The sequence below is a fragment of the Chanodichthys erythropterus genome, chromosome 3, assembly GCF_024489055.1.
Source record: "Chanodichthys erythropterus isolate Z2021 chromosome 3, ASM2448905v1, whole genome shotgun sequence".
NCBI classification, from domain to species: Eukaryota; Metazoa; Chordata; class Actinopteri; order Cypriniformes; family Xenocyprididae; genus Chanodichthys; species Chanodichthys erythropterus.
In genome coordinates this window covers 36948981-36969554 of record NC_090223.1, presented here as the reverse complement: position 1 = coordinate 36969554, position 20574 = coordinate 36948981, and the positions used below count along the sequence as shown (strand labels likewise).

The following is a 20574-nucleotide window of genomic DNA, read 5'->3' as shown; positions in this document are numbered from 1 at the left end:
CCAATAATATAATCTTTGAAATGATCATGAATGAAGAGAGTTTATTTATTTATTTTTTTACTCTACTTTATTACACTAAATACTCTCTTGATGAACCTGTTAGTGTTAATAAACTCATTATACATTGCTTAGGCTACATAAGAATAGACAGATTACAGATTCATTGTTTTTTTGTTCATTTACGTTGCTTTTTGTAAATGAAATCATTTACCTCCGTAAAGAAAATGCCTTCAAACCTAAATAAGACATCTAAACATAACTATCATACTAAATAATTTAATATATTGTGAATGTAGGTTGCAATGTCTTCAGTGCTGCTCTCTCTGACATATTTTCGTTTAAAACAAAGAACTCAGAGCGGAAGGAAGTTGTAACCAATTTAACCGAGTCCAACCAGTCCGACCAAAGGTTCGACCGCGACAGGGCGCCTGTGATTGGGTAACGTTATAGCGACCTGTGATTGGTCAAAGTGTAGTGCCCTAGCTGTGATTGGTTAACTGTTGCGTTTGGTGACTAGTCGGGTTTGCTTTTGTTGTCGGTAGTTTGACGTTAAAACTCTCCACAATTTCACCCAAATCCGCTCCGCAGAATCAGCGATGGCGAGTCAAGTCAAGAGCAGTGAACCCGGTAAGGTTTCTATCTAACGTTAGTTACTTTTGGGGGGGGGAGTGTACTTCAGTACTTGTACACAGTGAATGTTGATCACGAGAAGGTTTCATTTCCTTATTCCAACACCTGAAGTAGGTGGTGTTTGTCTGAACATGAATCACAAGGTTTCACTATCATGCACATAAAATCTGATTTTCAAGCGGACTGCTATCGCTGAATAGCCGACCTGAATTATTCACAGTGTCATCTGAGTCCCAGAGCTCACAGATGTTTCTGTGTTGTTACAGGAGCTGTGGAGAAGGACAGCGCTTCAGCAGTTCTGACAGGTAGAAGTGAAGCTCGTTTCTAACTCCTGTAGGACTCGAGTAGCAGAATTAGGAGAAGAGAAGGAGGATGTGTAAAGGGTGTAAATATTTGCTTATGTTAACTCTGCTATGCTTGACAACCTGTTTGTAAAGCCATTGAAGTCCAGCCTGACCAGGTGCTCAGTACACAATACACGCTTGACCTCCAGTGTGTGTTCACTGAACTTTAGATCTTCATTCTTCACACACACATTAGACCACAGTTAGTGCAATATCTCTGTCGGAGTGGTTAAAAGGAATGTATCCTCTGAAAACTTTCACAAATTTTAGTGTTTGTTGGTTTTGTCTTTCAGTTGGAGAGAACATAACAGAGACTGATAGCTTGAATCAAAGGTAAACGTTTAATGGAGATGCGTTGTAGACATTGTACAGTTTTATATATATTAATATTTCTCATTTTAAATGTGTATATAATTTTTTTCCCTCATTTGTCAGTGTGTTTAGTCTGGATCCTAACGAGGAGTATAAGATGAATCACAAGAAGCGAGGAATGGCTCTGATCTTTAACCACGAAAATTTCTACTGGCACCTCAGGTTACACAGCCGTTCTGGCACAAATGCAGACAGGGATAATCTTGTTAGAAGGTATTTGGCAAAACAAGATATGTTGATTGATTGAAGAAAGTAATTTTCTTGTCTTGGATTAAAGTAACAGAACAACATTCTTAATCCATTTTCTTTCATATCTGTCAGATTTAAAGAGCTGGATTTTGAAGTGAAGGCTTATGATGATTACAAACGGGATCAAGTTTTAGGAGAAATCAAAGAAGGTACCTCAATATTTTCTCTTTCAGGCATGTTTTGAGAAATGCAAGCCAAACTTAAATATTCTAGGTTAAATTCAGAGACTTATGAGCAGCATCTTTGGCATTCCATTGATTAAAGATGGTTGGCAATATTTAGACTTTAATATTTTTACATTAATTTTTTTAAATAATATAAATATATTTATAACTTATTTAATAAATATACTTATAATTATTTCAAAATATTCATAATGCATTGTTTATTGTAATAGTATAATCTAATGAATTTAGTTACAAATGTGCAAAAATATTTAAAAATTAAATTTCATATGTAAAAAGAAAAATGCTGGTAGATATCTACTCTTAAATACCACAAATAAATGAATAAAAACAATACTCTTCCAACAATCTGAAAATACCAAAAAAGTATTTCCATTAACACACTTACAGCTGAAGTCAGCACCAGAGTAAACATTTAAAAACATTCATTAAACTGACTAGTGTGCTGTAATTGCTTAACAACCTGGTCATTCATGCAAGTTCATCAATGTGTTTATATAACCTGAGGGAAAGTCAAAAGGTTTTTCCTTGATAATCGACAGTATGTGCTCTGAATGGAGTTTAGGTTCAGATTAACCCAGAATATTATAAATATATATCATAATAATATATAATTTCAGCTGCTGCTGCTAACCATGTGGATGCAGACTGTTTCGTTTGCATCTTTTTAAGTCATGGAGAAAATGGCCACATCTATGCCTATGATGAGAAGATTGAAATTCAAGAAGTCACTGATTTGTTTAAGGGGGACATGTGCCGTAGCCTTGTAGGGAAACCCAAGGTCTTCATCTTGCAGGTAATTTATTGTTTATCCACAAAATGTCTTTTGCGATGTATTTACAGTAATGTAGTATTAATCCAGATCTTATGCCTCTTGTAAACGTCTTTGAACGCAAGGCTTGTCGTGGTGACAAACATGATGATCCTGTGATACCAATGGATGTGGTGGACAGTCAAGCGGTCAATGAAGTGGTGGTAGATGCGGGGGTGCTCTACACCCTTCCAGCAGGAGCAGACTTCCTTATGTGCTACTCAGTGGCTGAGGGTCAGTGTGAATACTTTTGCTTTGTTTTACCAAGATTTGCTAACTTTGTATTTTTATGTGCTGGCTTTGATGCCATTTACATCCTTGATTTCACAATAATGTCTCTTAAAACAGTCATGTTTTCTTCTTCTTTTAAAGGATATTACTCTCACCGTGAGACTGTAAATGGCTCATGGTACATCCAGGATCTGTGTGATATCTTGAGGCGCTATGGCTCCTCCCTGGAGTTCACTGAGATCCTGACTCTTGTTAACAGGAAAGTTTCCTTGCGCAGTGTTGGAAACTGTAGGGATCGCTCTGCTATAGGAAAAAAACAAGTGCCTTGCTTTGCATCCATGCTCACTAAGAAGCTGTTTTTAAGGCCTAAGAAGGAGCATTAGTGTTGTGGCCTATTGCAGGTACAAATTCAGGGATTAGATTATTTTGTGCTCCTATATACATCATTTTCCAAATGGGAGTGTATGCAGGTTTACATATTTTATCCTGGAGGTTTGACAGTTGGGCTTACAAAGTGCAAATAGTAACTTTTAATAGTAACTAAACTAGGTTTAGTTTAATTTTTAACCCATTATCAGTAGCATGTATCAGTATGAATCAGTAGCAATGCAAAGCATTCTTTTTAAGTGCCTGCAAGTCATTCCAGTGATTTGTAGTAAAGGAAACTTTGTTCTCTCACAAAAAATATAATAGACTTATGAAAAATTATATTATGTAGTGACATACATCTGTGTACAACAATCATGATCTGTCATTAACAGCACTGAAGCATGATCTCTTCCATCTGTGAGTCCTGTGTTAGTACCTCCAGGACTGTTAAGAATTATTTTAACCTAAAAGAGGAAACAAAACAAGAAACTCCAGTTATACAGCTTAAATAAACAAAAAAAACCAAAAAAACTTGAAAATCATCTTGGAACACATACCTACTTACCGACCAGCATACTTTTTTTCTTTTTTCTTAAATTACGGGAAAATGTAATTAAATAGGGGATTATGTTTTTTTTTGTTCACGCTGCTGTCTTAAATGTTGAAAAGAGTGACTTAGAGGTCCGGCCACGCAAAAATACACTACACGTTTTATGTATCTGTCTTTTGACCTGTTGCCTTTTAGTGTTGAGTTTTGTCACGTGGCACTTGTTTTATAAAGAATAAAAGCAATATATAAACGGAGCAATTCCAGTAGGGTCCTCACACAGTCGGTTCTCTGGCCATAATGACATGAACTGAATGTCTTTATACATTCTTTGCTCAGTTCTGTTAACATGGGATGGAATTTATACTTTTAATGTCTGCACAAGCTTTTTAATGTGAATCATGTCCTCTTTGTAGAAACATTCGTTTGGTATGAGGTCTTCGTTTTCCTAATAATGTGACTGTTTTATGAGCTGATGGCTCATTGGGATAATTGGGAAATTAGGTGTTCTGCAAATTTTTTTCTGGTTTTAAGCATAAATCTCACTAAATTTTGTTAGATTGCTTAAAGTGACAGGGACTTGTTTTCCAGTTATTAATGTTTTTTTTTTTTTTTTTTTTAAGAAATGATTTAAGATCACAGGGGGTAAATAATATATGTTCTTATAGGGGTTCAACATGTGTTGATAAATATAATTTTTTGCTGTATCTTTTGATTGCATGCACTTCTATTAAAATAAATGGGCTTATAGAATTAAATGGGGGATGTTTTGTTTTTTTACCCTGTGAATCTAACATGCTTTGTCTTAAATGTTGAAAAGAGTGACCTTTAGAAATCCGTCCGCAGAGTACTCTACACTTTTATGTATCACATATTTTGATTACAGTGTAATAGGGAGGTTTGACATCTGGGGTTACAGTGCAAATAGTAGTTTTTAGTTTTAATTTAATTTTTAATTGATTATTTCTACTCATACATTCTGGTACTAAAGCATTTTTTGAATTGCCTGCAGGCCTCAGTGGAGCCATTCCCAAGTTATTTGTGCTAAAGGAAGCTCTGTGTTCTTGTAAAAAATACAATTTAAAGGAGACATATGAAAAATGTAACGTTTTACACATTTATATCAAGCATGTTCACTACATTCAATCATGATCTGTCATTAACAGCACTGAAGCATGATCTCTTCCATCTGTGAGACCTGTGATAGTACCTCCAGGACTGTTAAGAACTTATCTGAAAGGGGGAACAAAACAAGAAATTGTACTGTACAAGAAACTAATGTAACTGACAAAAAGTTTAGGAACTCATGTTTCTTTTTTGCTGTTTCTTTATGTATGCATTTCTATTGAAATAAAACATATTACATATAAACATATTAACCTTAGTTCATTTAACAAATACAAATTAGCTTTTACTGTTTAGATTTACTGAACTCTATTCTGTCTGTTATTCAACACATTTTCTACTTGATTTGTGGCAATGGATGAAATGAAAAGATCCCTCTACTTTTTGTAAACTGCACTGAATTGCTTAAAAAAAATGCAGATTATTTTAGTGTGTGGTTTGCTTAAAAGGATTGTTCTGTCTTCATTTACGCACCCTCAAGTTGATCTAAACCTGTATGAGTTTATTTAATCTGTTTAATTAACACAAAAGAAGATATTTTGAAGAACGTGTTTAACCAAACAGTTGCTGGTCCCCAATGACTTCCATATTATGAAAAAGACACAATGGAAGTCAAAGGGGACCAGAAACTTTTTGGTTACCCACAAACAGCTTTGAAAACAAGCTGAGAGTGAGTAAATGAGGACAACATTTTTATTTTTGGGTGAACTTTCCCTTTAACCTCCAGCACACAAAAACTTAGACATTGTACTTTCTGCACTTTTTTTTTTTTGTTTGTTTTTTTGAGCCACATGAACAATTTTATTTGTCCAACCACCCTAGAAAGAAAAGCCACATGTCAGTGTTTAAATTTATAGAGTGTGAATTAAGTGTAGTGCGTTTAATATTGTCTTATCCAGATAAAACAAGTTGTATCATTACTTTGGAATTTGTGGTGCACGGTTATGGATGACAGTGAGCAAAAGTAAGACTTATTAGGATATTTATTACAGACAGATGTGTACATTAGATGCAGAGACACTATGAGTACTCCATTCAGGCATCAAACACAGAGTGAGGCGCATCTGTCTCCACTGATTATGCTTTACAATCACATGATTCAAACAATTTCACCCAGAATCTCTACTGATCGCTGCAAGCCCCAGGACCAACTACAGCTTTCCTAAGGAATGTGCTAAAACATAGATAAACCCTAGCTCTAGAAAAACAAGTAGGTGATTGTTCAGTTAAATTGCGGATGTACCACTTGTGAGAGCAAATCAAAAGACGCTCAGTGATTTATAGGGAATGCTTTCCAACACTCTAGACAGTAGGTAGTTTCAAAATCCCCCATTGAAGAAAAGTGCTGAGATAAATTCTTCATCACACTAAATACAAGAGTTATTTAATTATCAAAATATGTATATATATATATATATATAATTTGCATGATTTTGTTTGGAATGAACAGTAGGCTGTTGTTGTTTTTTGTCTCGCACTATGATGTGTCTCAACATTTAAAATTGGAGTTAAATATGACATGATTGCCTTTGCGGTCTTTAACCATTTAAAGCACAAATTAAAACACTCTACACTGCCCATTTCAGTCCATTTAACCATTCAAATGCATTGCTAATTCAAGCCATGACGTTTTTCAGATAGTTAAATGGCAATGCATTCACAAAGTGCAGTATGTGCCCTATTTCGTGGACCTATTAGAAAGGAATCAATGGTCTTCAAAATAATGATAATAATTATATAAGCAATAACAGCTCAAAATTACTTAAAAAAAAAAAAAAAACATTCACACATTAAACTTAACTTCTCCAGTAAGGAATTATTTGTCATCTCGTGTCTATGTTAAGATGATTAATTAAGTTTCTCTATTTGGTCTTGGCTGATGATTAAGACAGTCCAGTCCAGACACAAAGCCAGATCTATTGCACTTTTCCAAAACCTGGGAACACAAAACTTTTTAAATATGAAAAATATCCAGTCACACTGCAGAACCTTTGATATTTACCTATTAGAATAATTTGTGGTTAAATACACTGTTCTTTCAAATCATGTTTTCATTAAAAGTATGACATATTTCTTGGATAGTTTTGAAATAATAATTACCTATTAGTGTTCATTAGCTACCATGATCACCTCTGTGAAAACATTAATGCCCACTAACAACAAACTTTAACAAGCACAGTTATTATGGTGATGAACTGCTTCTCTAATGAATATCCGTTACATATTGGAGCAGACAGATTCACACACACTATCTTTACAACCCAAATGGAATGAAAGAGTCTGTTTAATGGAATGGGCTGCTGATTGCACAGAGAAAGAGAAACCAAAAACAAAACAAAAAACAGATACAAGAGAAACAAAATAATTGACCAGCATCTCAGTAGCGTGTCGTGTACCAGTCATTGTCGGTCATCTGCACGAGTTCATTGACCACATCCAGCAGATTTCTGTTGTGTTTCTGCAGCAGACGTTGATTTAGTGCTCGGTCACCAAAGCCCATCTCTACCAGCACAGCCATCATGGCGTCATGAGAAGCCGCATCTTCTGGAAGCTACACAGCCCAACAAAAAAAAAAGTTTTAACTAGTGCGACACATTATATATTTTGCACTAATACTATACACTATGTACTCTAGTGTATGAAATTTATAAGGTTATATTGTCATCCAGCATCAGAGGAAAGCTGTAGTGTGAAGTGTCCAACATTCAACACTTTGTCAAGTGCATCTATTAGGTATTTGAAGTGCACGTTTTCAGTGTAAACACACACTATTCGTACTATCTATACTATGAAATGGCATATTATTAATTATCTGGTAACACTTTACAATAAGGTTCATTATTTAACATTATTTAACATGAACCAATAATGAACCACTTACACAGCATTTATTAATCATTGTTAATGTTAATTTCAACATTTACTAATACATTATTAAAATCTTGTTAACATTAGTTAATGCACTGTGAATTAAAATGAACAAACAATGAACAACTATTTTCATTAACTAATGTTAACGAAGATTACTGTAACAAATGCATTGCTCATGGTTAGTTCATGTTAGTTAATATATTAACTAATGTTTAACTAATGAACCTAAAGTAAAGTGTTACCAATTATATCTTAATTATAATAACATACACTGCTCCAACTGTATAGCAATGTCTGCTAAGCACCGTTAGTATTTTAAATTAAAATGTATACCTGCATGAGCCACTTTTAGGAATGAGAGTTTGACTTTTGATTATCTTGTGGCGTAGATAAATAGTATTTTTATATTCTCACTTTTATGTGAAATAAAATGTGCTTCTTTCTTTGTTCTTCATTATTAATGTTTATCATAGTTTGATCAAAATTGGTCCTGCAAAACATGATTATTCAAAAACTTTAAATGATAAAATCAGATAACTGAAACTATTTTAAATATGAAAGAAGTAATGAAATATACAATACTAATATTTCTATTTCCTTTTAATAGAGGACAGAAGAGGAGATTTTTCAGCGTCTCACAAAAAGTTCAACTTGTTTCAGAATGTTCTTCCATTCAGAATCCTGTGTGAACGGCTTCTCAAACTCACCTTCTCAGACCCTGTCTGACCAGTGAAAAGAGCTTTATAGGCAGATGCTGCCACGGACAGGGCACCCTTCACCAATCCTCCTGTGATGCTATTGGCCCTGAAGAAAGACATGAATGAGACTGTGAGAATGAGAGTGATAGAAAGCAAAGCACACAATGCAATGATTGACCTGAGTGCACTTCCAAGGTTTTGTTAGACCGAACGAGTAACTGTGTGCTGTGTTTCTCACCTGAGCTCTTCTGTTTCAGACTTGGCAGATGCTAATGAGTTCTCAGGGTCAGGTTGATTAGGCTCAGAATCTATATTAAAAAAAATATATATATATATATGTAAAATAATCATTGAAAAATGCTCTAATTCATGGCCTGTGGTGGATTATTACATTAATATCTTGTAGTGTTTCACTCACCTTTCTCCTTATCTCCTGGCTCTGTAGGATCACATCCCTCCTGCTCCTCTGGTCCATTATCTGTCTGCTCTTGTGTCTCTGTGCTGAAATGATTTCATATTAATAAAGTTACATTTAACAAATCAATTACACTGATCTATGAACTATAGGATGTAGTGAAAGAAATCCAGACAGAAATGAATAAGGAATAAGGGATCTGTGCATATAGAGTTCAAGGGCGGGATATTGTGAGGGGCCAATCTACATCTGCTTCAATGGAAACAAGAACTTGATCACATATTCAGTGTCACAAATTGGATTAGAAAAGTCCAGAATCTTAATCTTATTAATTTCATGCCATAACACTTCTTTGTTGAAAATCCTAAAAAAAAAAAAAATATTTCCAGTTTAAATTAGTGAAGCACTAAAATTAATGTTTTACAGAAAGACCAAAACCAACATTAAAGTTTACGTCTTGCTGAAAAACTGAATTGAAAATAAAGTTTGATTAATTCAATTTGGGCAACTGAAATTAAACCAGTTATTCGCAAACAAATTGTACATATTGCTATGTTAAGCTCCTTTTTGGTCCTATACCACAAAACAGATGCTGGCATAGTCAAAATGCATCATCGGAGAAGTGCTAATTAAACGTCACTGTTTCAGGTCAGTGTTTACAACCCTCCAAAACTACTTTGGCTGAAACCAATCCCCTTTTTTTGCCGTTTTCGCCAAATATTTTCAGCTGCCAATTTTAGGTACATCACTAGTTTAGTTTAAATGACCTCTGGACTGCTCACATGCAGTCTACTCACCAGGATTTGACTGAGGGCCGGGGTGCCACTACAATTACAGGGGTGAGCGGCACAGCGTCCAGAGTCTGGGAGGCACAGAGCATGTCATTAGCATCCACACTAACAGCAGCAGCAACGGGCCTCTGAAGCTCTGTGGTCTCCACTGATTCTAGTTTGTCTCCCTCTGCAGGCTCTTCTCCAGGCTGCGACAGGGCTGAGCTGTACATGGACTCTCCTAGTGGACGGCTGGTGTCAAAGCAATCGGGGAGGATGATGATGTAGTCTTCTGAAGATGCAGATGAAGTTCTGCTGCGAGTTTTCTTAGCCTGTTCTGTGTCCTTAACTTGCTCTTTCTTATCCACTTCCTCCTCTCCCTCCTCTACCAGATCTCCACCTGCAGGTTCCACCAGGATCTGCTCGATGTCAGACTCGTGACCCTCATCTCAACATAAGAAAAATCACTTTAATGACTAAACAATTTAGGCACTTAGGCAAATACAAAATTTGAAATTTACAAGAAAAAACAGATCTGATTAGACAATGGTCGGAAATAATTATTCTCAATGCCCTGTTACCTGTGCTAACGAGTTCTGTTGGTAGCGTCAGCAGGGGAGCAGCTATCTCAGTGGTCTCTGTCTGTGGTGAAGTAGGGCTGGAGATTTGTGCCATCTCTACTTTCAGTGGGGCTGGAGCAGATATTAACATGCTTCCTGTTTCTGAAACTTTTTCTGATTTCCTCTCACAAAGTGACATCGAACCTTGCGGGGCTGGGCGCACCACTTAAAATGGCAAAAATGAAATGTAAAAGAAAAAAAAAATTGGAAAAAATGTAAAAAGTAAATAATCTTGTAAGTTTCACACAAAAACTGTTAAACAAACACCTCTCCTGTACACCAAGGCTACATATACTTAATTAAAAATACAGTAAATACAGTAATATTGTGAAATATTTTTTTACAATTTAAAATAACTGTTTTCTATTTAATATATTTTAAAATGTACTTTATTCCTGTGATATGATATCTCTAATATGATGATTTGATGTAATAGATGTAAATGTAATAGAAAATGGCTACTAAAACTATTAAAAGGTTTTAGTACAGAGTAACAGCCGTTTCCCACCGCAAGTGTGAGCAGCGCGTCATCTTCATGTCAGCGTAACTACACCGTCACTGCAGCTGCAGTATTCAGTATACATGTGAGTAATCACATTGGAAGCGTTTGTATAGCGTCACAGTATCGGCTCCAAGCTACATATAAAGTGAGCATTTCTTTACAAAGACAACTATAAATTTGTTTTGGTCATTTATAAACTTAATAGTCTTGAAAGTCTGTTAACATGGGGAGGTGTACAATGGTCAACAACAAACAAAAAAAGCCTCCTGTCATATTGCTGCACACTAATGTGGTAAATCATGAATGTTTACATCATCTGAGGCGTGCACATGTTTACAAGACAGCAAACGTGGTGGAAAAAAGCAAACTCAGTTTGATTTGGGTAGTGCTACAGCCTATATGTGTAATAACTAAAAGAATGTATATATTTCTTATTTTCTGGCTAGTTTACTTGAGTTTTTTATAATACACCATACTTTCACCCAAAACTGAATAATTAAAAAGTTTAAATGGGTAAATCTTCTATATAAATATTTTTTATTCTTAATTTTTCTTTTATTTTGTCCATCAAATGTGTGCTTTCACTTTAATTGAGCTTCAGCAGTCCAGCGCTGAAACCCCCGCTTCACTGCCGCTCACGCGCTGCTCCTGCTCGCGGTGTGAACGCACCCATTGGTTAACATTCACACCAAAAAAATTCACGCTGCTCACGCTAGCAGTGTGAAATGGCCGTAACAACTTAATCTGCTACAATCAGTCTGACTTCAAGTGAGCCACGCTGAAATGGACTAGTTTCCACCTATTATGAAAATTACTGAAATTATTCCCTCCACAAACCTTTAGCTGGGCATTTCCCACAAAGCGTCCCATGCTCTGCTACTTCAAGGGTGAGAGAGCGGATAACAGATGGACTGACAAACTGAGGCCCAATGATGCTCTCCTCTCCTTTCTCTTGTGCTGGGACTCCCTCTAATTCTGTCCCCTGAGCCACATCTGTGAATAAGACATCAGAGAAAGTACAGAAATATAAACAGCTACATAGTCACTGACAGTATTATACAGACAAAAAGTGCAGAAATGTTCTCCTGTAAAATTTACCCAGGATGCTGCTGACTCCTTGGGCTTCTGTTTCTTCTTGGATCAGCCCCAATGTTGGTTTCTCCTGAAGAGGTCCATCATGGGGCAAAGGCGATATGCATGGAGTAATGTCTTTATACATTTACAGACAAAGAGAGAATGAGAACATTAGAAAAGTAATTTCTTTATTTAATCTTTACTGTTCAACATTAATAAGCATAACCAATAAAAGCCATCCAAGCTAAATATTAGGAGCACATAAGACATTATTCCAGTTTTAAAGTGACCTGCAGGAGTGTTGTTGGGCACACTCTCCAGCTCTTGCACGATGTTGATGTCCAGCAGTTCAAATGACAGTAAGTCCTAAGTAAATGGCAAAAGAGAGTATGTGAAATTGACAAGTTCTTCATGAAACACAATGATAGAATGAGAAACATGACAAACGTGATGGAATTAGTGAATCATGCTGATCGCTCATACCTGAGCTGTGAGTAAATCCACAGATGGAATGTAGAATTCCTGATCGCAGTCCTGGTTCACGGACAAAACTAGTTGGTCCCTTGAGGCCCGGCATTTCTCTTCCCTCTCAAGAGTGCGGGAAGACTTCTCCTGATAGGACCAAAGAGGGTGAAAATAGACAGTTTTCTAATTTTTATATCTGAGCTGCCAAAGTTAATGTGCTACCTGGTATCATTTAAAAATGTTTACCAGCATTACTTTCACATTTAATGCAGATGGGTTGTAAAGGTTTTAAGTTGAAAGTTGTGGTATAATATATCATGTACCAAAAACAATCTAAAATTAATTTGGAGTCATGAAAATGCATTTTAGTAGAGTTTATCATTTGTTTTTCTTCTGTTATGTTAGTTTTTTATTTCAGTTAAAAATTTCATTTCATTTTCTCTAACAATAATAACATTTATCATAATGACCAATTAACATTTTCCATTGTACATTAGAAAAGTTGCACATATAAACATTTCTAGAGGGCTGAGGGTGTCTCCGGACCGTTGTCTTACCTGCGGGGTGACACAGGGAGACACCAGCAGCCCGTCAGCACAGATGGCTGTAGGAGCATGTGGATCCACAACGATGCTGCACCAAACACGCGGCCCAAACTGCTCTCCTCTGTGTGCCAGGCGCCAATGGGACGTATAGGTGCCCTCCAAGGTCGGAGCACAAAGTGCCACGCTGACCACACCCACCTGTCCCGGCTGTAGTGTGGGTACTGCGACCTCCCGCCATCTTTCGCCCGAGCCCACTGCCAGGTTCCCCCACATGAACTTCAACTGAGGTCGAAATGGGACACAATCAGGTTCATATTTTTTTTATTGTGTGCATTTAGGAATTTGTGCGTGTCTGTTGAAGAGTACCTTGGTCTCAGAGTCCCAGCACACTCTTCCACTGTTTTTCATTTTCCAGTATTTAATGAACTTGGTCCCAGGACGCAGACGTGATCCATCAGGCAGGTTTTCATCCAGGAGCAGAGCTGTCATAGCTGGCACTGCCAGCGGGCATGGACGTTTTGGACGACTGCAACCAAGACAGTATAAATTAAATGGCATCTTATCATCACTAGCTGCATTTTTAACTGATCTGATCAGTTCAGCCAATTAATATGGTGTGGTGTCATTTCTCACATTTGGGACAACGCTTCATGGCAGAAATGATTTTTCCAGAAAAAAGAAAAGAAAAGATTGTGTTCCACAGAAAAGATAACAGCATAGGGTTTCTTTGTGAACTATCCCTTTAATATATCTTCTTCCTCAGGTGGTAAAGGGGTGCAAGCTCTTACTCTGGGCTGTTTGCCTGTGTGGCACGTGGCTGCAGCAGGACGGGGGAAGAGCTCCCTTCTCCAGCAGTGCTCCACTGCAGCCCCCTCCTCTCCATCCTCAGCTGCTTCCTGATCTCCTTCACCTCCGCCTTGAGCTGACGCTTCTCCGCTTTAAGACGCTGCTTCTCGGCCTTGCGAAAGCTCCGGTCACCCCTTCTGTAGAACCTTCAGAGAGAGAGCAAAATATGCTCAACTTTCTGAACTTTAACAGCAATTCATCGCAAACAGCAGAGGACAAAGGCCCACCTGCTGTGGTCTGGTGCTGGGGAGCCGTGCTCAGGAATAGACAGGGGAGTTCTGGCTCTCACAAGGTTGTGGCTTGGATCATGTGAGAAGCTACAAGGCTCACACAGAGTGCAGGAGGTACACACACTGTGCAGAAAGAAACCAAACACAGTGAAACATACAAAGGGAAACAACTAACTGAAAGGCATCCATTAAACCAGGCATCCAGTTATAAATCATATCTATAAATCATACAATCATAAAATATGTGTTTCCCTTTGAAATGCACCACAGAAAGAAATTATACAGGCATCCACCTCACAGAGATCTCTCTAACCTGCACTGGTATCCGCCGCCTGCGGTCTGGCCCCGGCAGCTGCTGCAGGCTGGAGCTGAACTTGGGGCTCCTGGCAGAGTGGATGAGGTGACTTCAGGAACCTGAGCTTCTGGTCCCACTGGCTTATGGATGCAGCATTGTCCAGAGAACTCCCTACAAATCTTCTCTACTGCCTCCCTAACCACCTGGTCCTTAAACTGTGGCAGTTATCATATTTTTGAATAAAGAAAGATAGAGAGACAAATGTTTCCTTAGCAATATTAGGGTTTGCCTCCACTGCTAAAACTATTAGTATGATTGTATTAGTATTTGTATTTACATTAGTATTTGTCAGTTATTAAAGTTACAATGAAACAAAGCAATGACCAATCTTTTCTTCTGTATTGTGACATACATCTCAATGAAACAGATTATTGAAAAATAAAGAATAAAAAAATAAAACGTCGGGCAAGGACTTGGTTCTGTCTATTGCTGACTGTTGACTGGATGGAGGCAGATCTAAACAAGAGTTTGTATTTGACTAAGAAAATCATTTATGTGAAAAAAATGACTGGGGAAGTCCAGCATACGTCACTAGACAGAAGTCTGACTTTTTTAACAGAGGATGAAGAGTTATATCAATGTGATTCAAAATGTAAAAAAATTAAACATGCATTGATGCGTCAGTGACACTAATAACATGCCTTCAGACATGAATTTTCACTTCATGCCTACTTTAAAAGGTTCACCCAAAAATGAAATTTCTGTCATTAATTACTCACCCTCATGTCGTTCTACATCCATAAGACCTTCGTTCATCTTCAGAACACAAATTAAGATATTTTTGATAAAATCCGATGGCTCAGTGAGGCCTGCATTGACAGCAAGATAATTAACACGTTCAATGCCCAGAAAGCTACTAAAGACATATTTAAAACAGTTCATGTGACTACAGTGGTTCAACCTTAATGTTATGAAGTGACAAGAATACTTTTTGTGTGCCAAAAAAAACAAAAAAACTTTTCAACAATAACTAGTGATAATCTTTATAATCTTTTGTTTCGAATTAGTGGTTCGGATCGCATGTCAAACTGCTGAAATCACGTGACTTTGGCGCTCCGAACCACTCATTCGAAACAAAAGATTTGAAGCAGTGTTTTGAACTTGGCCATCACTAGATATTGTTGAATAAAATCACTATTTAGTTTTTTTGGGTCACAAAATTCTTCATGCTTTATAATATTTACTGTTTTAAATATTTAATTTAGTAGTTTTCTGGGCACTGAAAGTGTAAATTATCTTGCTGTCAATGAGAAGATAAGAGATAGGATAGATAAGATTTTATCAAAAATGAACAAAGGTCTTACGGGTGTAGAACGACATGAGGGTGAGTAATAAAATACATTATTCTCATTTTTGAGTGAACTAAGCCTTTAATATATTGTTTCTCATACCTTTTCCATGTATGAAGTGAACCAAGCTGGAGGTGTCTTATCCTCTGCCTTCCCACCTTTGAGTTCATTTACAATTACCTTTAAAACAAAGGCAGGATATTTAAAATAGAATATGTGGCACAAAAGTGAAAAATTGTGCTTATCAATCTGGACACCGTTAACAGATGTACATCACATTTCATGCAAACTACAATAAAATGTAATAGAATTCAGTTAAATTATTTGGTTTTAGCATCAGAACATGATTTGTTTATAATATAAATTATTTATAATATTATTATGCACCATTCTTAATAAAACTGCAGTCTAGAATTTGATACAACAACAGTGAATGTCTGTGATTGTGCAAAACCATAGGGTTATAAAATCTTACCAATCCTTCCTCTGGGACTGCGGCCTGAACTTTGCGACTCACCACTTGTGCCAAAGTAGGGCAGTGCTGAGGAGGCCTGAATCCCTTCTTGGGTTCTCCAACAGTACCAGGTTTCACCTGGCCCAAGCCCACCCCTGACCCTGGTGGTGGGCCCGGCCCTGGCACTGTGGCTCTACTGCCCCTCGTCTCATACACATTCATTTGTAGTCTGTTCCCCTGTCGTGCTGCACTCTACAAGTCCAAACAACAACACAGTGTAGTTTAATACACTCTACAACAACACTCTAACCACCCTATTGAACTTCTGTTGTAATCAAAATAAACTCAAAAATATAATATCACTTTAATGTTGAACAACTTTATTTATTTTAGTGTATTTAAGCATTGTAATTAGGTTGGTGTTAATTTATTTAAAGGTTTAGTTCACCCAAAAATTAAAATTCTGTCATTAATTTCTCCCCCTCATGTCGTTCCACACCCATAAGACCTTTGTTCATCTTCAGAAAATTAATTAAGATATTTTTGATGAAATCCGATGACTCAGTGAGGCCTCCATTGACAGCAAGACAATTAACACTTTCGGATGCCCAGAAAGCTACTAAAAACATGTTTAAAACAGTTCATGTGACTACAGTGGTTCAACCTTAATGTTATGAAGCGATGAGAATACTTTTTGTGTGCAAAAAAACAAAACAAAATGGCATCTTTATTCAACAATATCTAGTGATGGGCGATTTCAAAACACTCATGAAGTTTTAAAAATCTTTTGTTTTGAATCAGTGGTTCAGAGCACAAAAGTCACATGATTTCAGTAAACAAGGCTTCGTTACGTCAAAAGTGTTTCAAAATTTAAATAGTTCACGTGACTTTGGCAGTTTGAAATGCGCTCCGAACCAATTAATCAAAACAAAAGACCTGTAAATCTTTGAAGCACAAAAAGTATTCTCGTCGCTTCATAATATTAAGGTTGAACACTGTAGTCACATGAACTGTTTCAAATATGTCTTTAGTAGCTTTCTGGGCATCTGAAAGTGTTAATGATCTTGCTGTTAATAGAGGCCTCACTGAGCCATCGGATTTCATCAAAAATATCTTAATTTGTGTTCTGAAGATGAACGAAGGTCTTACGGGTGTGGAACAACATGAGGGTGAGTAATTAATGACAGAATTTTCATTTTTGGGTGAACTAACCCTTTAAATAATTTTAAATCTTATCGGGGCCCCTCTGTAAGGTTGCCGAGGCCCCCTGGTTGAGGACCGCTGCTCTAAATAGGTTATATGCAGAAAAACAGAGGAGTTAGTAAATCTTTACCTTCAGGGCTTCTTCATATTCCACTGAAAAGAGAGAAAAATAGTTCCAGTCACTGTCTGTGTATTTACCTCTTCTCGATGATTTAAATATAATGTACAATTATACACAAATTAAGACCTTTTACTTACATTGGCTGTTGATTGATACCTGAAACAAACAGTCACATACACAGTTATGATAAAAAATATTAACTAATAATATTAATAATTTAACATGATGTCAGATGTTTTCTTTGACAAAAAGTAAGGTTATTAATAACAATGATTACTTCTTCACTCTCACCTCTTCATTTTCCTCATCAAAATAAGTCAGTTGTAAATTACACAGGCCAAAGGACCTCTTCACCTGAAAAAGGGAATATATCAAAAGTCAACACAAGACCAGCTTTGTAATCGCAAATAACTTCAAAGGTCGTGTTTGATTTATACAAGCTTCATAGTACACTTGATTCTGATTGGCCAATCGTGACATCTTCAATAACGACCGTTACCCACGGCAACGCTACAAACCTAACTCTCATCCGGGAACCCTTATGATCAAGCTCGTGTCCTGATGTCAGCAGGTAAGCTAATTAAGTAATTGCAACTCAAATCGTTATTTAATAATACAAGGTAGGCTTGTAATAAGGGGCAGTGTTAAATACACCCCGAATGGCCTGTCGTGGTTTAAATTGCTTTGCTGACTGTACATCACTCCAATTACACGGTTCTTTAAAATGGACAACCAGATAAAATTAGCTTGAAACAGATGTCTGTTTCAAAACCAACATACCTGGACAGCTTTCTGGTATCTCGGCGGCTATCATGCTGTCTGTCTAGTAAGGTTGCTTAGTAGGTTTTGACACACAGTCAGTGACTCAACATTACACAGGAGCCTATAGTGATGGGATATACAGGCGTGACAGTGTGCCAAAACCCTTTGTAATTCTGGTCTAAGTGATGGAAGATCTGAGCACGTCAGATATAATATACTTTATTACATATAAATATGGCTGCTGTTTAATTCGTGGGCTTTCTGCAAAATGGTCGCTTGGCCCATTCTTTCTAAATGATTAGGCTTTTGCGCCATGCCGCTTGTCGACGCAGCAAACGGGGTAGCGAATATCGCGACAGATGTCTAGTAATACTACTCTAATCGCATGAACCAGGCGTCGGATGACTTCGGGGTTAAAGGCTTTGCGGTATCAAGGTGAGTGATCAGACTGACATCAGCTCATCATCCTCTGCTTACCATGGCCTCCATAGACTCCCAGCTCTTCGTCTCTGAGCCGGACAGCAGGAAGCTCTTCGCATTGCCTCGGAAATTCACCTTCAGGTTGATATAGAAGTCCATGGCGCGAGCCCTATTTAAGGCGTTGCATAGGTGAAATCAGAAAAGCTTCGATAAGTTACTGTGCCCTGGCTTCTAGATTTCCCAGATCAAAATGGTCCTTTCTGTTTACATCAGCGACATGGACACGCCCACTGCATCAGCTGACAGGAAAATGCCTGACGTCATTCTAGGCGAAACAATGTAATGGGCAGGACGATTTAGGGTGAACTCGTGTTAACGCAACATATTTACAAAAAATTGTCTTCGCACATTGTTATCGTACACAATTTGATCTCTAAATATTAAGAACGAAGGAAACTGGTTAGTGTGTGGCACTGTGATAAATAGCCTACTGTCTGTTCACCCAGCAATTGAACTGTACATAGTTACTTTCTAAGGTCTGAGCGGAGTTAGTTATCTTAAAACTGATATTTCCGGTCCTCGCTTCTGATTGGTTAATACAGCGTGATAGTAACAGCTATGACATGAAACATATCTCTGCGTAGCACCCATAGATTTTTGTTTTTGTTGCATAGCAACGTGCGTTACGTCAGGGAATCGAACGCCTTGTACATTCTATCTTGTGTTAATATTTCACCTTTTGAAGTAATCTTTTCTTGTACGTCTGTTGTGACGTTTAAATACTTTTAGAGTAGAAAAAAATAATAAAAAGGCAAAAAAAAAAAAGATTGCTTAATATTAGTTTTATTTACATAAATTGCTCTCATAGAAGCATTGCTTTTCTTATACCTTCTTATTTGGATAGATGTTTTTACTTTTGAAAGCTTTTTACAAATGTGGGAAATGGAAAATGTCTTGCTTTTTAAGTTGTTGCAAACTACGTTTGGGTTTTTTAGTATACCAATGTTTTGCGTCGCTCTTTATCAACAAGAATATTACGCGAGAGGTTAAATATGTGATCTATCCAGTTTCTCTTGTAAAACATCTGTCTGTTTTTATTACTTTGTTGATCACTCATCAACTCAGTGATTCATTCATCTAATCAATTTAAATTTAGTATATATTTGTGTGTCTATTTCCATTTGTGTCTATTTTAGACTTTCAAAAAAAATCAGAATTCTCTGACCTGCAGGGGGAACCATTTCCATTGGCTCTTTGGTCAGAGTTTTCTAATGGTTTTAAGATGTGAATATAATTTTGCTACTTTTGCAATTATATTTTTCTGTAGACTACTTTGTACTTTTAATTTTCTTACTGTACTTGAGCTGTATTTGTTGATGTACTCAGGACAGAGCCAAGGAATATGCTTTTTTTTTAACATAACATGATTCCCTGTGGCTTTTCTCCTCCCTGTGATGGGGGAAACAACACAGCCCATATATGCCCATAGCCCATATATAGAGTTCACACAAGAGATGTTTAAAAAGGAATATTAAACAAGTGGGATTCATTCAGACAGACGAGACCCAGTACTTCTCAGGTCACTCTGCAGAACATCATCTGCAGTTCACAACTGCAGCACAGGCTAGTGAGGGCTTGTGAGTTTAACCTTAGGTCTGATCTGCAAGTGGACAGTGATGGGCCTTCAGAAAGAAAAACATTGTGAGGCATTAGAGCATGGAGTAATTAAATCTGCAAACAAAAAGCAGATTCAGGAAGAGGATCTTTTTCCTGCAGGCAATAAACAAGGAATTTTAAGGTCAGCATTGACCACTCTTCAATTAATATTCAATTTGATGCTATAAAAACGGGGCGTGTCGTCATGATTCGAAGTTGATTGACAGGTTGTCTGAGGACTGTCGGAGCTTCGAGGGGAGATTGAAGATGTATTAACTAACTGTTAATTTTCGATTTCTGATTAATAATCTTACAGTGTAAATCTATCAAGATTATCAAGAAATGTATTATTTCCTACCACATTTGTGGTATATTATTTGAAATTGAAATGGACAAAAGTCTATACCATTTATGG

The 20574-nt window shown here is 37.0% G+C and overlaps 2 protein-coding genes across 3 annotated transcripts; one reads left to right on the top strand and one right to left on the bottom strand.

The window, feature by feature from the left end:
- The first annotated feature begins 484 nt into the window (after positions 1-484).
- On the top strand, positions 485-5059 carry LOC137017643 (caspase-6-like). The gene is made up of 8 exons (XM_067382088.1): positions 485-627; positions 897-935; positions 1268-1307; positions 1410-1559; positions 1668-1744; positions 2401-2576; positions 2678-2825; positions 2964-5059. Exons 1-8 carry the CDS (start codon positions 597-599, stop codon positions 3203-3205), a joined length of 903 nt encoding a protein of 300 aa, XP_067238189.1. The 5' UTR covers positions 485-596; the 3' UTR covers positions 3206-5059.
- Positions 5060-5814: 755 nt separating this feature from the next.
- nbr1b (NBR1 autophagy cargo receptor b) lies at positions 5815-19241 on the bottom strand. Of its 2 annotated transcripts, none has more exons than XM_067382071.1 (21): positions 18561-19241; positions 17613-17675; positions 17459-17477; positions 17331-17353; positions 16061-16249; positions 15646-15723; positions 14213-14409; positions 13897-14022; positions 13612-13815; positions 13190-13349; positions 12836-13105; positions 12297-12425; positions 12104-12179; positions 11838-11948; positions 11577-11732; positions 10199-10402; positions 9645-10065; positions 8851-8933; positions 8671-8740; positions 8442-8538; positions 5815-7414 (listed from the first exon to the last, which is right to left on the bottom strand). In XM_067382071.1, the coding sequence occupies exons 1-21, from the start codon at positions 18660-18662 to the stop codon at positions 7241-7243; spliced, it is 2952 nt and encodes a 983-aa protein (XP_067238172.1). In that variant the 5' UTR covers positions 18663-19241; the 3' UTR covers positions 5815-7240. The 2 variants fall into 2 exon arrangements, with proteins under 2 accessions (XP_067238172.1, XP_067238171.1); XM_067382070.1 differs by having other exon boundaries at positions 16019-16249; positions 18561-19239.
- Between the last annotated feature and the right edge of the window lie 1333 nt (positions 19242-20574).